The sequence below is a fragment of the Trachypithecus francoisi genome, unplaced genomic scaffold (genome assembly GCF_009764315.1).
Source record: "Trachypithecus francoisi isolate TF-2019V2 unplaced genomic scaffold, Tfra_2.0 Lachesis_group14, whole genome shotgun sequence".
Taxonomy (NCBI): Eukaryota; Metazoa; Chordata; class Mammalia; order Primates; family Cercopithecidae; genus Trachypithecus; species Trachypithecus francoisi.
In genome coordinates this window covers 48,104,987-48,120,888 of record NW_022681459.1, presented here as the reverse complement: position 1 = coordinate 48,120,888, position 15,902 = coordinate 48,104,987, and the positions used below count along the sequence as shown (strand labels likewise).

Sequence of the window (15,902 nt, the reverse complement as noted above, 5' to 3'; positions counted from 1 at the left end):
AGTATGGAGGCTGTGAAGGCCCTGAGCTCTGGGAGACCACGCTATTTATTGGTGATCAAACAAAGAAACAGGTGGTGAGGATGTAAGGGTTGAGAGAAAGCAATGCATCAAGCACATGATTTACAGCTGTGACAGTTTAGCATTTTCTTTGAAGCATATGGAACATGTTCTGCTACTTAAGGTAATGGGAGTGCTAGAAGCAAGGAGCCAGCAAGTCTAGACACATTCCAGAGGCCAGGAGGGGTTTTATGCCCTGAGCCCTGGATTCCATCCAAGTCACGAGGGGTTTTATGCCCTGGGCTTAGACTATGGTGCAGCAGGTAGCTTTCCACCCTTTAGCACAGAGTTTGGTGTTCCAAAGGCCACGAGGGGTTCTTGACCCTGGACCCCAGACATGTTCCAAGGCTCTTTTATGTTATGTCAGACATGCAAGCCCCACCTCAGCTTCTCTCCCAACATTCAGCTTTTCTCCCAACACTAACCAACCTGGAGGAGGTGAAATGCCCACTTCCAGCTCCCTCTAGTTTCCATGTGAAGGAAGGGAAATGTCCAACTCTAACCCCCTCTAGACAACCTGTCCCACCTAAGAGGCAAAACAACCCCCAAACAAAAACAAAACAAAACAAAACAACAACTGAGACACACTGGTGAAGTTCACAGTCCAAGGGCACAAGCTCATCTAAAGACTGAGATCTAGGCTGGGCGCAGTGGCTCACACCTTGCCTATGGCCTCACTTCTCCCACAGATCTAACCTACGGTCCTAGCACCTTGGGAGGCCAAGGTGGGTGGACTGCCTGAGCTCAGGAGTTCAAGACCAGCCTGGCCAACATGGTGAAACCTCAACTCTACCAATATACAAAAAAATTAGCCAGGTGTGGTGGCGGGCACCTGTAGTCCCAGCTGCTTGGGAGGTTGAGGCATGAGAATCACTTGAACCCAGGAGGCGGAGGTTGCAGTGAGCCAAGATCGAGCCACTGCACTCCAGTGCCTGGGAGACAGAGTGAGACTCTGTCTCAAAAAAAAAAAAAGACTGAGATCTAATCATAGGACTCCAGAATACTTCCCTTCCCCTCATACCTTCTCACTACATTACTAAAGGCCTATCTACTGCAGTTCTTTTGCACAGTACATTATGTCTACCTTCCAGTGAAAAATTACAAGGCACACTAAAAGGCAAAAACACAGTTTGAAGAGATTCAACAAACATCAGAACCAGCATTAGATAATGGCAGAAATGTTCAGATTATCAGGCCAGGAATTTAAAAAATCTACGATTAACATGCTAAGGGAATTAATGGAAAAAGTAGACAACCTACAAGAAGAGATGGAGTATAAGCAGAAAGAAGGAAATTCTAAGAAAGGCCTGAGTGTGGTGGCTCATGCCTGTAATCCCAACATTTTGGGAGGCTGAGGTGGGTAGACTGCTTAAACTCAGGAGTTTGAGACCAGACTGGGTAACATGGTAAAACCCTGCCTCTACATTTAAAAAAATAAAAATAAAAAAGAGAAAAAAAAAGATATTCTAAGAAATAATATAAAATAAGTGGTAGAGATAAAAAGCATTGTAACAGAAATAAAGAATGCCTTTGATGGGCTTATTAGTGGACTGGACATGGCTGAGGAAAGAATCTCTAAGCCTGATGATATGACAATGGAAACTTTCAAAACTGAAATGCAAAGAGAAAAAAGGCTGACACAATAGAACAGAATATCCAAGAACTGTGGGACAACTACAAAAGACGTAAATATGCATAATGAAATGCCAGAAGGAGAAAAGAGAAAGAAACACAAGCAATATTTAAAGTAATAATGACAGAATTCTCCCCCCAAAAAATGTCAGACACCAAAACCACAGATCTAGGAAGATTAAGGAACACCATATAGGATAAATGCCACAAAATGACACATACACATATCATATCCAAACTTGAGAAAATCAGGCTGGGTGCAGTGGCTCACACCTGTAATCCCAGCACTTTGGGAGGCCAAGGCAAGAGGATCACTAGCGGCCAGAAAGACCAGTCTGGGCAACATAGTGAGACCTTGCTTATTAAAAAAAAAAAAAAAATGGTCAGGCGTGGTGGCTCATGCCTGTAATCCCAGCACTTTGGGAGGCTGAGGTGGGCGGATCACTTGAGGTCAGGAGTTTGAGACCAGGTTGGCCAACATGGTGAAATGCTCTCTCTACTAAAAATACAAAAAATTAGCCAGGTGTGGTGGCAGGTGCCTGTAATCCCAGCTACTTGGGAGGCTGAGGCAGGAGAATTGCTTGAACCCAGGAAGCGGAGGTTGCAGTGAGCCAAGATCACGCCATTGCACTCCAGCCTGGGGGACAAGAGCGAGACTTTGTCTCAAAAAAAAAAAAAAAAAAATTAGCCAGGTGTGGCACGTGCCAGTAGTCCCAGCTACTCAAGAGGTGGAGGCAGGAGGATCCCTTGAACTCAGAAGGCTGGGTGACAGAGTGAGATCCTGTCTCAATAACAATAATAATTTTTTAAAAAACTTCAGAGAGGTTGGGCGCAGTGGCTCAAGCCTGTAATCCCAGCACTTTGGGAGGCCAAGATGGGCGGATCATGAGGTCAGGAGATCGAGACCATCCTGGCTAACACGGTGAAACCCTGTCTCTACTAAAAAAAATACAAAAAACTAGCCAGGCAAGGTGGCGGGCGCCTGTAGTCCCAGCTACTCGGGAGGCTGAGGCAGGAGAATGGCGTAAACTCAGGAGGCGGAGCTTGCAGTGAGCTGAGATCCGGCCACTGCACTCCAGCTTGGGCGATAGAGTGAGACTCCATCTCAAACAAAACAAAACAAAACAAAACAAAAAAACAAACTTCAGAGAATCAAAGATAAAAAATACTGAAGAGAAAACAGAAGGAAAAAATATCTTTCTTGCAGAGGAGCAACAATAAGAATTACATCCAACTATGCAGAAACCATGCAAGCAAGAGAGTGGAGAGTAATACACAAAGTATTGAGAGGACAAAAACACATCAACCTAGAAATCTTTACCCTGAAAAATTACCCTTCATAAATGAAAGGGAAATGAAGATTCTCAGACAAACAGAAAGTGAGGGAATTTTTATCAGTAGATCTGCCTTGTAGGAAACATTAAAATAAGTTCTTCAGCAGAGTGCTTATTTTATTTTATGGAATGAAGTGTTTCCCAATTCTAGAATCACAAATAAAGCCAACTGGGAAAAAATAAAAGTAGTTCTTCAGAGAGGACAAAAATTATATGTCAGAAACTTAGATTTTACATAAAGAAAGGAGGACCAAGGCCGGGCATGGTGGCTCACGCCTGTAACCCCAGCACTCTGGGAGGCCAAGGTGGGTGGATCACCTGAGGTCGGGAGTTCAAGACCAGTCTGGCCAACATGGTGAAACCCTGTCTCTAATAAAAATACAAAAATTAGCCAGGCAGGGTGGCGGGTGCCTGTAGTCCCAGCTATTCGGGAGGCTGAGGCAAGAGAATTGCTTGAACCCGGGAGGCAGAGGTTGCAGTAGCAGAGACTGCACCACTGCACTACAGCCTGGGTGAGACAGCAAGATTCTGTCTCAAAAGAAAATAAATAAATAAATAAATAATAAAGCCAAAAAAAAAAAAAAAAGCAGAAAAAGTGTGGCAGACAAAAATAGGAACAAAGAACAAGGACAACAAATAGAAAATAGTAGCCGGGCATGGTGGCTCACACCTGTAAATCTAGCACTTTGGGATGCCAAGGCTGGTGGATCACAAGGTTAGGAGTTCAAGACCAGTCTGGCCAAGACGGTGAAACCCCATTTCCACTAGAAATACAAAAATTAGCCGGGTGTGGTGGCAGGCACTTGTAGTCCCAGCTACTCAGGAGGCTGACGCAGAAGAATTGCTTGAACCCAGGAGGCGGAGATTGCAGTGAGCCGAGATCGAGCCACTGGACTCCAGCCTGGGTGACAGAGCAACTCTGCCTCAAAAAATAAAAAAGATAAAAGCAAATAGTAATACGATAGCTATTAACCCAATTATATAAATAATCACTTCATTTATTTAGTTATTTTTTATTTTACTGATTTTTTTTCTGAGATGGAGCCTCACTCTGTCGCTCAGGCTGGAGTGCAGTGGCGGGATCTCAGCTCACTGCAACCTCCACCTCCCAGGTTCAAGCGATTCTCCCGCCTCAGCCTCCTGAGTAGCTGGGATTACAGGAGTGCACCACCACACCTGGCTAATTTTTGCGTTTTTAGTAGAGACGGGGTTTCACCATGTTGGCCAGGCTGGTCTCAAACTCCTGACCTCAGGTGATCCACCTGCCTCTGCCTCCCAAAGTGCTGGGATTACAGGTGTGAGCCAGTGTGCACAGACTATTTAGTTATTTTTTAGAGGCAAGGTCTGGTTCTGTCATTCAGGCTGGAATGCAGTAAAACAATTATAACTGTCACCTTCAACTCCTGGGCTCAAGCAATCCTCCCAGCTCAGCCTCTCAGGTAGCTGAATCTACAGGTGCACACTACCACATCCAGCCAATTTTAAAATTTGCTTTATAGAAACAGGGTCTCATTTTATTGCCCACTCTGGTCTCAAACTCCTGATTTCAAGTGATCCTCCTGCCTTGCCTCCTGAAGTGCTGGAATTACAAGTGTGGGCCACTATGCTGGGCCTCAATAATCACTTTAAATGTCAATGGCCTAAATACAGCAATTAAAAGATGAGAATTGTTAGAATGGACCAAAAAACAAGACCCAACTATATGTTGTCTACAAGAAACTGACTTTAAATATAACCACAAAACAGGTTAAATGTAAAGGAATGGAAGTTAACTGGGCATGGTGGTACATGCCTGTGGTCCCAGCTACTCAGGAGGCTGAGGTGTGAGGATTGCCTGAGCCAGGGAAGTTGAGGCTACAGTGAACAATGATTGCACCACTGCACTCCAACCTAGGTGACAGAGAAAGACCCTGCATCCAAAAATAAAAATAAAAATAAAAAAGGAAAGGGATGGAGAAAGATATAGCATGCTAACTCTAATCAAAAGAAAGCAAGAATAGCTTTAATTCTAGAAAGAGAATTAATTTTAGAAAGAGAAGATTTTAAGTCAGGCACGATGGCGCACACCTGTAGTCCCAGATACTTGGAAGGCTGAGGCAGGAGGATCACTTAGGGCACTTCATTCACTATGTGCCCAGGAGTTTGAGTCCAGCCTGGGCACACAGGGAAACCCTGTCTCTATAAAATAAAAAAGGAATAAAAGAGTACTCAATCCAAAAGAAGACAAGAAAAGAAAAGAGAAAAAAGAAGCACAAAACAGAAGGAGTAAATAGAACATAAACAGCAAGATGATTAACTTAAACAGAACCATATCAATTAATTAATCAATTATACATATCATTAAATATAAATTAACTAAACAGTCAAACTGTTTTTAAACAGCAAGACCCAAGTCATATGATGCATTTCTTTATTTTTTTTTTTTGACAAAGTCTCGCTCTTATTGCCCAGGCTGGAGCGCAATGGCGCAATCTCAGCTCACTGCAACCTCTGCCTCCCAGGTTCAAGTGATTCTCCTGCCTCAGCTTCCTGAGTAGCTGGGATTACAGGTGCCTACCACCACACCTGGCTAATTTTTGTATATTTAGTAGAGATGGGGTTTCACCATGTTGACCAGGCTGGTCTTGAACTTCTGACCTCAGGTGATCCACCCGCCTTGGCCTCCCAAAGTGGTGGGATTATAGGCGTGAGCCACCGTGCCTGGCCCACACTTTCTTACATTTAAGAAAATTTATATACATATTTTGGAGACAGGGTTTTGTCATGTTGCCCAGGCTGGTCTCGAACTCCTGAGCTCAAGTGATTCACCTGCCTTGGCCTCCCAAAGTGCTGGGATTGCAGGCATGAGTCACCACACCTGGCCGTGATGCATTTTAAATATAAAGTTACAGGCTGAAAGGAAAAGGATAAAAAAAGATATAACATGCAAATGCCAAGCATAAGAAAGCTGGTGTGCTATTAAAAGCACACAAAGAAGATTCAAGACAAGTATTATCAGAGATAAAGATATTAACTTCATAAAGGTAAAATGACCACGGAGACATTAAAAGACTAAATGTGAATGCACCTAATAACAAAGACTCAAAACACATAAAGCAAAATTGATCATATTAAAGAGAGAAATGAACAGATCTACAATCAGAATCGGAGAGATAGAGTGTAAATGAAATACAGAGTCAAAGAGACAGACACGCAGGGGGAAAGAGAGATACAGAGAAACAGAGAGCCAGAGTGAGAGAGACAGAGGCAGCCTGATCCAAAGAGGACAATGAGTCTCAGAGACAGGGAGCATCTGAGAATAAATGACAAAACAGGGAGGATCAGAAGCTCTGGCTGCAGGGGATGGAGTCAGAGGAAAAATCTGGAACTATGGGATCCTGCAGGGATGATTGCAGGACAGACAGCAACACTTACCCGCTGTCCAGCAGAGCCTTGGGGGCCAGGCTCCCCCCGCAGTCCCTGTGTAGGAGGGAGGAGATGAATGGTGTCAGCTGTTGAGGGCTCTGACCTGGGACCCTCAGGACTCACCAGAATTCCCCCACCTGGGGCCACTTGAGTACTCACTCTCTCGCCTTTCTCTCCTGGGTGGCCAGAGATTCCTTTGGGTCCAGTTGGGCCTGGGGGTCCCTGAGCAACAAGACAGGGCCTCAGCCTTGTGTTGGGGCAGGATGGAGTGGGCAGGGGCTTGGGAACAGAGGTGTTGGGGAGGGTGCTCTAGCTTGGTCTGGGCCTCTGGGTTCTTCACCATACACCAAGCACACAGCAGTCAGTTGATACAGCTCAGTGTTAAAAGATCTGATCCTAGAGTCAGATAGTCCCACCACAACTCACTCATGGAAGTTGCCATGTGCTGGCCACAGCCCTAGGGCAAGAATCTCCACTTTTCTTGGTTTTAGGTGATAACAATACATGGTTCTCATTACTTGGATTGAATAAGATTTATGGAAGGTAGTTTGCATATTAAGTGCTCAATAAATACTTATTGAATGAATGAATGGAAGAATGAATGGATGGATGGATAGATGGATACAAGGGTGGATGATGGACGGATGTATGGATAGATGGAAAGATGGACAGACACGTGGGTGAGAGTACAAGGAGAACTACTCACTATGTGTCCAGGACTCCCAGGGACACCTGTGGGGCCAGGAGGCCCAGGGGGACCTGGAAAAAGACAGGATGTCCTAAGGGCCAGAACAAAGTACAATCTCAGGAAGTGCCCCATCAGCTCCCTCCTGACAGCCCCAAACCCTATTCCCTCTGCCATCTATCAACTCCACCCCTTACCCCAGGCCTGGACTCAACTTACCCATGGGCCCTGGAGGGCCTGGAGGCCCAGTGGGTCCCCGGGGCCAGTGGTTGTTGGTCTCGGTGAAGGTGTTGGACAGCAGTGGGTCTCCTGGGTGAGCAAAGATGATGAGTGAGTAGAGCTGGGTAGAGTGGGGTGGTTAGTCTTCACCTGCCACCTCTGCCAAGACAGCTTGGACTGCCCCACGGGGCAGCCTGCAGCATGGCTGGTATCACCTGGGCACCTGCTCCCAGGGTGAGGAGTGTGGAGAGTGTTGGTCTCGCAAGACCAGGAAGCAGGGAGATGTGGGTTCTAACCCCACTGCAACCTAGCTGGTGACATCCAGCAACACTCTCCACTTTTCAGAGCCTGTACTGTCACCTGCCAAATGGGAATGGCAATAAAAGAAACCATTTATCCACCACCTACTGTGTGCCAGGCTTCTGTACATGGGTGTTACACAGGTCTGGGAGGCTGGCAGTGTCATTGTCCCCATTGTATGGATAGTGAGATGGAATGAATGCTGGGATGGCAGAATGAATGAATGGTGTGCACCAAAGACACGATGGAAAAGAGGCTGAAATCTGGCGCTCCACATCCTGACCCCTGACAGTCCATGGGCAGGTCAGGCTGGGCTGCCAAACGGAAGAAGCCAAGGACGTGCATCAGGGCCTGGAGGAGGGGCCAGTCCTGTGGCCTTGGGAGCTCAGAGCTCGCTTCCTGCTGCCATGTCTTTTGCTTCCCAGTGCTCTGAGAACTGGATTCCAGCCAGTTCCAAGGCTTGGGACGGCCTGATGCCTGGTGGCTCTAAGCACAGGTTCTGGAGGCAGCCCATTTGAAGCCGTTCCCCTACGCCGGGGCTGTGGGACCCTGGCAAGCCACCTCCCCTCTCTGGTTCTCAGTGTTCCTCATCTGTAAACACAGGAGGACAACAGCGCCTGCTGGAGGACTGGGTCACACCTGGCCTACCATGAGCAGGGCTGGCACACAGAAGGCATCTAGCAGATGGTAGCGGGCACTGTGCTGATGGCTACTCCACCCCCACCTCTACCTGTGGGGACTCACCATGCTGGGAGATCCGGGCGTGGGGTGGCCCAACAGGGGTTGGGGGCCCAGGGGGGCCAGGAGGCCCTGGTGGCCCAGGAGGTCCCCTCTCTCCAGGGGTGCCCACAGCTCCAGCCTGGCCAGGGCTCCCTGGGGGGCCCTGTGGACCTGCAATGGCATCACAGGGATTTGTGGGTATACGAGGCAGGGAGGCCTAGGGTGGCCTTAAGCGACAGGACAAGGCAGCCTGGAGCGGTGGGTATGAAAGAGGGCCCCACAGTCCATAGACCTAGGCTCCCTGGTTGTCTAACAGGGGGATGAGCACAGCTCCCAGTCCTCCACCTCATCCAGGCTGGGTCTTCCTTCCTTGGGGCTCCCAAACCCCCAAAGTCCCTCATAGAAACCCTGGTCACATGGCGCAAGCATTGTTGCTTCTCCTCTGCCCAGCCCCGCTCCCAGCAGTCTGGAAGCTCCAAAAGGGCAGGGACATGTCTGACCCCACCCAGTGCCCAGCTCAGAGCCTGCTAAGTGTAGGTGCCCAGGGAATGTGAGTCGAGTGAACGTAAGAGAGGATTTCATGGAGCCCAGGTGTGGGCAGGGCACTCCCTGGCGGGATGTTGAGTGAAGAGGCAAGTAGATGAAAGGGCCCAGGCCATCCTGGCCATGTCAGGGGCAGGGAAGGGCCCACCTGGTTGGGGGGTGGCCAGAGGAGCTGTGGAGCAACGTTGCGGGCACTCACCTGGTGGGCCTCTCATCCCCATTGGGCCCCGGCTGCCGGCATCTCCCTTGGGGCCGGTGGGCCCGGGCAGCCCCCGAGCACCGACTTGTTCTGGGGGGTAAATCATATCAGACTGGCAGCTCCAGATCTGCTCTTGATCCCCACCCTGGCCCCAGCCCCACAACCAGCACCTACCATTTCGGGGAAGCAGCGGGACCCTCACACTCTCTATGGCTCCTGGCAGCCCTGGGGTGGGGGGGTAGGCAGAGGTCAGTGTCCCCGCTGGGCCTGGAGGAGGGAGGCTCATCCAGAATCCCCACTCCCAACTCCCCCCGACCTCCAGGCAGGGTCTGCTGGGGCTGCTTGGTCTCCAGGGACTGCAGCTTTCAGGAGTCCCAGGAGACGGTCCTCTTAGGCAGGTCTAAGAAACGGGAAATGGGAAGACTGAGGCCCACTAGAGGGTTAAGTTCGGAGTCAGTGACAGGGTGGGGACCAGAATCCCACTTCCCCAATTCCCAACCCACTGCTCATTCCCACAGGCAAGTCTGAGTCTGACACTCACCCGGGAGGCCACCATCTCCGGGGCTGCCCTGGGCAGGAGGAGGGCCCCAGAGTGGGGCAGGGTCCTCAGGGGTAGCTGGTGTTGGAGGCGCTGGCCGCTCTATGACAGTCAGCATGGCCACCTGAAGAGGAAGACAGGGACGGGGTGGGTACCAGGGTCTCACTAGGACCCCTCCCTATTTTTTTTTGAGATGGAGTTTTGCTCTGTTGCCCAGGCTGGAATGCAGTGGTACCATCACAGCTCATGCAGCCTCAACCACCTGGGCTTAAGCGATCCTTCTGCCTCAGCCTTCCAAGTAGCTGGGACCACAGGGACGCACCACCACACATGGCAAATTAAAAAAAAAAAAAATTATTTGTAGAGACAAGGTCTCGCTAGGCTGGTCTTGAACTCCTGGGCTCAAGCAATCATCTTGCCTCAGCCTCCCAAAGTGTTGGGATTACAGGCATGAGGCAAGGTCTCACTAGGGACAGGCCAGCCAAGGGGCCTGGTGTGGGAGGTAGGAGGTACATAGCCAGCAGGGCCCAGCTTGGAGTAGAGCCCCAGGCTCGCAGGGGCACGGAGCTTCATTAGAAGTGACAGTGTTTTTCAAAGTACACAATTCATAACACGCATTATGGAAAAGTCATTGACACCATCATTGCCATCCAAGTTGAGCTTTGTGACTGTTGCGGTGCTTGCTGGGCCATGTGCTTTTTTTCTATGCTTATCTACAAATAAGAAGCTTTTTTTGATTTGTTAAAGCACCACAGGGTATGGCTGGAAGAGTTTCACTAATTTTTTTTTTTCCAACATGGAGAGTCTTGCTCTGTTGCCCAGGCTAGAGTGCAGTGGTGCGATCTCGGCTCACTGCAACCTCCGCCTCCCGGGTTCAAGTGATTCTCCTGCCTCAGCCTCCCAAGTAGCTGGGATTACAGTTGTGCACCACCACACCTGGCTAATTTTTGTATTTTTAGTAGAGATGGGGTTTTACCATGTTGGCCAGGCTGGTCCCAAACTCCTGACCTGAAGTGATCTGCTTATCTTGGCCTCCCAAAGTGTTGGGATTACAGGCGTGAGCCACCGTTGCTGGCCTTTCACTAAATTTGGAAGGAAGTTTGGAAGAGTCGACATGAAATAGAAACCTGGAGGTGTACACAAAGTCCACTTTTGGGCCCATGGTGAGGAAGACTCTGGGAAGCTGGAGGTGTCCCCTCAGCTGCTGAGGACCAAAGAGAGGCCAGATGACCACAGACCAGGGGCTTGGGGATCATGGGGGCCTGTCCAGAGAAAAGCTGAAACTCTCCGGCAGACCCTGAACCAGGAATTCCCATCACAGATGTGGGACTGAGTTGCCTCTTACGTGGGCTTCTCCTGGGAGGGAGCTCAGGGAACTGCTCCTGGAACCCCGTGCCTTGTAACTCAGGTGCCAGCACACGCTATGTGGAAGCTTGGTTTTCCCATTTGATAAATCAGGGGCATCTTCTTTTTTCTAATTTTAGAGACAGGGTCTAGCTCTGCTGTCCAGGCTAAAGTGCAGTGGTGCTATCACGGCTCACTGCAGCCTTGCCCGCCTGAGCTCAAGTGATCCTCCTGCCTCAGCCTCTTGAGCAGCTGGGATTGTGTGCCAGCTGTGTGCCACTAAGCCCAGCTAATTTTTTGTAGAGATGGAATCTTGCTATGTTGCCCAGGCTGGTCTTGGGCTCCAGGCCTCAAGTAATCCTCCTGCCTTGGCCTTCCAAAGTGCTGGGATTACAGGTGTGAGCCACCAAGCCCAGGCTAGAGAAATCTTTTCATGTTAGGCAAGGGGAGTATTTTAAATGACTGCTGAATGTCCCACAGAATGAATTCTCCACAATCATGCAACCATGCCTTCTCTTGCCCGGTTTTCAAATTTCTCTATTTTTTGTAAACATATGATGTAAACATTTTTGCATCTGATAATCTCATTAAGGTAAGTTCCCAGGCTGGGCACAGTGGTTCACACCTGTAATCTCAACACTCTGGGAGGCCAAGGCAGGAGGATTCCTTGAAGCCAAGAGTTCAAGATCAGTCTAGGCAACACAGAAAGACCCCAGCTCTAAACAAATGTTTTTTAAACTAGCCAGATGTGGTGGCACATGCCTGTAATGCCAGCTACTCAAGAGGTTGAGGCAGGAGGATAGCTTAAACCCAGAAGTTGGAGGCTGCAGTGAGCTCCAACTTGCGGCAGATTGCAATGCCAGCACTCCAGCCTGGGTGACAGAGCAAGACCCTGTTTCTGAATCAAAACAAAACAAACAAACAAACAAAAGATAAATTTCCAGAGAAGAGAATGATGGAGCAAAGAATCGCACTAAAGTGTATGCATGTCTGTGTGTTTAGAAAATCTGGAAGAAAGGATGCTTAAATGTCAACAGTTGCATTCTTTGGGGGCACGGGTAAGTGTTGAGAATGGTTTGCTGGCTGTTTTTTCACATTTCTGAACTTTTCATGTTTCTAAATTTAGAATGTTGTATTTTAAAAATTAAATTTAATTAATTAATTAATTTTCTTTTTTCTTGAGACAGAGTCTTACTGTGTCGCCCAGGGTGGAGTGCAGTGGTGCAATCTCAGCTCACTGCAGCCTCTGCCTCCTCGGTTCAAGCAATTCTCTGCCTCAGCCTCCCACATAGCTGGGATTAGAGATACCTGCCACCATGACCGGCTATTTTTTTTTTTTCTTGAGATAGAGTTTCGTTCTTGTTGCCCAGGCGGGAGTGCAATGGCACGTTCTAAGCTCACTGCAACCTCTGCCTCCTGGGTTCAAGCAATTCTTCTGCCTCAGTCTCCCGAGTAGCTGGGATTACAGGCATGCGCCACCATGCCCAGCTAATTTTTGTATTTTTCGTAGAGACAGGGTTTCTCCATGTTGGTCAGGCTGGTCTTGAACTCCTGACCTCAGGTGATCCATCCCCCTCAGCCTCCCAAAGTGCTGGGATTACAGACGTGAGCCACCTCACCCGGCCCCGGTTAATTTTTTGTATTTTTAGTAAAGACAAGGTTTCACTATCTTAGCCAGGCTGGTCTTGAACTCCTGACCTTGTGATCCACCTGGCTCAGCCTCCCAAATGCTGAGATTACAGGGTTGAGCCACTGCGCCCAGCCTAATTTTTTTTTTTTTTCTTTTTTTGAGACAGAGTCTCGCTCTGTTGCCCAGGCTGGAATACAGTGGCATGATCTTGGCTCACTACAACCTCTGCCTCCCAGGTTCAAGCAATCCTCATGCCTCAGCCTCCTTTGTAGCTGGGATTATGGGTGTGTGCCACCATGCCAGGCTAATTTTTGTATTTTTAAAAGAGACAGGGTTACGCCATGTTGGCCAGGCTGGTCTCGAACTCTTGGCCTCAAGCAATCCACCTGCCTCAGCCTCCCAAAGTGTGGAGATTACAGGTGTGAGCCACTGCACCAAGCTGTACTTTTTAATTTAAAAAAAAAAAAAAGTTTTATGGCAGCGCAGTGGCTTACGCCTGTAATCCCAGCACCTTGGGAGACCAAGACAGCAAATTGCTTGAGCTTAGAAGTTCAAGACCAGTCTGGACAACATGGAGAAACCCCATCTCTACCAAAAATTAAAAATTTAGCTGGATGTGGTATTGTTCACTTATGGTCCCAGCTACTCAGGAGGCTGAGGTGGGAGGATTGCTTGAGCCCAGGAGGCATAGGTTGCAGTGAGCTGAGATCTCGCCACTGCACTCCAGCCTGGGAAACACAGGAAGACCCTATTTCAAACAAAACCAAACGAACCAAAGAATACAAAACATTTTATCTTGAAATAATTTGAGACGTGTGATAGATGTTTTGTTTTTGAAACCAGGAAGATAGTATTATGGATGGGGGTTGGGGGGATAGAGAAAGGGGATGGGGCAGGGGCAGCCAGGAGATCCCACCAGGATCTCTGGGCAGTGTCTCTGCTGATCTGGCTGGGATGGTAATGGAGCCCCATGGGAGGGAACTCACAGGCCTCCTGGAGGAAGAACAGGCCAGGCTGGCTGTGACTTGCACTTCACATACACAGTCTTCATTGAGTGGATGCTAGTGTCCTCTCCGCTTTACAGAAGGGGAAACTGAGGCACAACCTGTGAGCAGGCTTCCAAGGGAGGGACACTAGAGGAAACCAGGACATGCCTGACAGGGGATGCTGCTCGCCGAGTCGGCTCAGAGCTGCCCTGTGGGTTCCCTGAGGGTGCAAGCATGGGGTGTGGGGAAGGAGGAGGGGAGGGTGGGATGGTGGTTGCCAGGACTGGCCTGGGGCAGGGGGCAACCACCCAGGAGGGAGCTGCTCACCCACCTTGGCCTCCAGCATCTTCAGCCGCTCTGTCAGCTCTGACACTTTACTGCAGTTGAGACAACCTGCGGGGAGGAAGGAATTAGGGGCCAGGGCCGAGGGTCCTAGGCTCCCCCTCAGAGTCCTTCAGGCTCTGGGAGGTGGGATGGAGGGAAGGATCAGATATCTGATGACTCCAACCCATGAGGGAGCCTTAGGCTGGGGAGGGGCTATAGGATCACGGTGGATCCAGGGGGACCTCACCCTATGAATTCTTTTTGGCGCTGGAGCCTCCAGAGTGGCCTGCTTCTCCTGCAGCAGGACCAGGGACCCGACCCCTGGCAGCCTCTGTGTCCAAAATGACCCCTTTCCCAGAAGTCAAGGAAATGGCAATGGGGCGGGGGCCATGGATGAGGCTGAGGGCTTCCCCAACAACCCCAACCAGCCTCATGGGCTAAGAGTTTAGAGCTCAGACAAGCCTGGGTCTGAGCCTTGACACTGTCCTGCGTGACTTGTCCTCTCTGGAAAGATCCTGTTGCTTCCCGCTCGGGCAGGGCTGGAGCCAGGGCTTGCCAGCTTTGGGGACCTACCCAGCGCAGTCTGGACTGGGCTGGCCTCAAAGGTGCCATCCTCTGAGCCTCCCCCGACCCACCATCCAGCAGCCCCCAGTCTCCTGGGTGAGACTCACGAGAATGACGTGAGCCATTCACAGCAACTCTGGACATTTACGGAGCCTCCCAGCTGCTGGCCCTGCCGCATGCTTGGCCAGCAGTCTCTCTCCTCCTCACAGGAGTGTCACCCCCGTTCACACCTGAGGACACGGCTCACAGCAGGGAGGGGTGAGTGCCTAACTAGCACATCTGGGGTCTAGTCCTGGTGCTGCCCCAACTCCCAGCTGTGGGGCCTGGAGCAGGGCAGGGCAGAGAGGTCAGAGACCTTCAGCTTCCTCCTCTTTAAAAATGGGAGGGCAGTGGACAGCTGTGAGGTCTAAATGAGCTGCTGATGGGAAGTGCCTGGCACAGGGCCTCGCACACTGCTGACACTCAGAAAAGTGCTGATTACATAAAAAGAGGAAACGGGGGGATTGAACTGGCGTCTGCAAGAGTCCAGGGGTCATGGGTCTCGGGGTGTCTGGACCCAGGTCAGATGCCCCTCTGGGGTCCTTTCTGTGCCCCTCAAAGCAACTTTTGTAGCCTGGGGAGTGCGGGGTGGGGAGAAGGTTACTGTCCTTGACCCTCCACTGCCAGACCTGCTGGCTTTTAGGACAGTTACTAAACTGCCCTGGGCCCTCTCCAGAGCTCCCTCAGCCCAGGGGACCCCAAGAAGCTACCCCAGGACCCACCTGAGAAGGCCGTGGGCCGAAGTGCCATACGCCGCATGGTATTGCCCGACCACATGGGCTCCAAGGAGCCAGAGGCACCTGCAACTGAGGGATGGAGGGTGAGAGCCCTGCTGGGGTGTGATCCTTGCCTCCTCAGGTCCCCCTGCCCACCACTGTAGCCCCAGCAGGGATCCCTACTCCCCTCAGCACAGGACATAGAGGCCCAGAGAAGGAGAGGCAATGTATCTGGGTCACACAGCATGAACTGGGCTGAGCTAGAGCAAGGCTGGCCACCTGATAGGGCTGGGAAGAGGGGCTGGCAATGGGGTGGGGGCCGTGGATGAGGCTGAGGACTTCCCCAACGAACCCAACCCCAGCCAGCCTCATGGGCTAAGAGTTTAGAGCTCAGACAAGCCTGGGTCTGAGCCCTGACACTTACTGTCCTGCATGACTTGTCCTCTCTAGACTTATTTTCCCATCTGTAAAATGGGATTCTAAGGCCTCTAAACTTCCCAGGCTGGGGTGAGGCATGAGGTCAGCCATGAATGCAAAGGGCCCACTGTGCACACACAGGGACCGGCACACATAGTAGGTGCTCAATAAATGGCCGCCGTGACTGTTGCCATCCACACTCTCACTGCCTGGCTTGGTAAGAGGAGACTGAAGTGGATCCAGACCTGGT

The 15,902-nt window shown here is 50.3% G+C and overlaps 1 protein-coding gene across 5 annotated transcripts in view; it reads right to left on the bottom strand.

Annotated features, from left to right (window-relative positions):
* EMID1 (EMI domain containing 1) overlaps nt 1-15,902 on the bottom strand; it is a 55,102-nt gene that overhangs the window by 19,375 nt on the left and 19,825 nt on the right. For all 5 annotated transcript variants that reach the window (XR_004442361.1, XM_033233126.1, XM_033233128.1 and 2 more), the window contains exons 4-13: nt 15,242-15,325; nt 13,924-13,985; nt 9,636-9,756; nt 9,269-9,319; nt 9,095-9,184; nt 8,377-8,523; nt 7,333-7,422; nt 7,135-7,187; nt 6,588-6,650; nt 6,438-6,482 (exon numbers count right to left, since the gene is read on the bottom strand). Coding sequence is in view for 4 of the 5 variants with exons in the window: in XM_033233126.1 (XP_033089017.1) it covers nt 6,438-6,482; nt 6,588-6,650; nt 7,135-7,187; nt 7,333-7,422; nt 8,377-8,523; nt 9,095-9,184; nt 9,269-9,319; nt 9,636-9,756; nt 13,924-13,985; nt 15,242-15,325 (806 nt within the window). In the remaining variant the exon portion in view is untranslated. The remainder of the gene's footprint in view (nt 1-6,437; nt 6,483-6,587; nt 6,651-7,134; nt 7,188-7,332; nt 7,423-8,376; nt 8,524-9,094; nt 9,185-9,268; nt 9,320-9,635; nt 9,757-13,923; nt 13,986-15,241; nt 15,326-15,902) is intronic.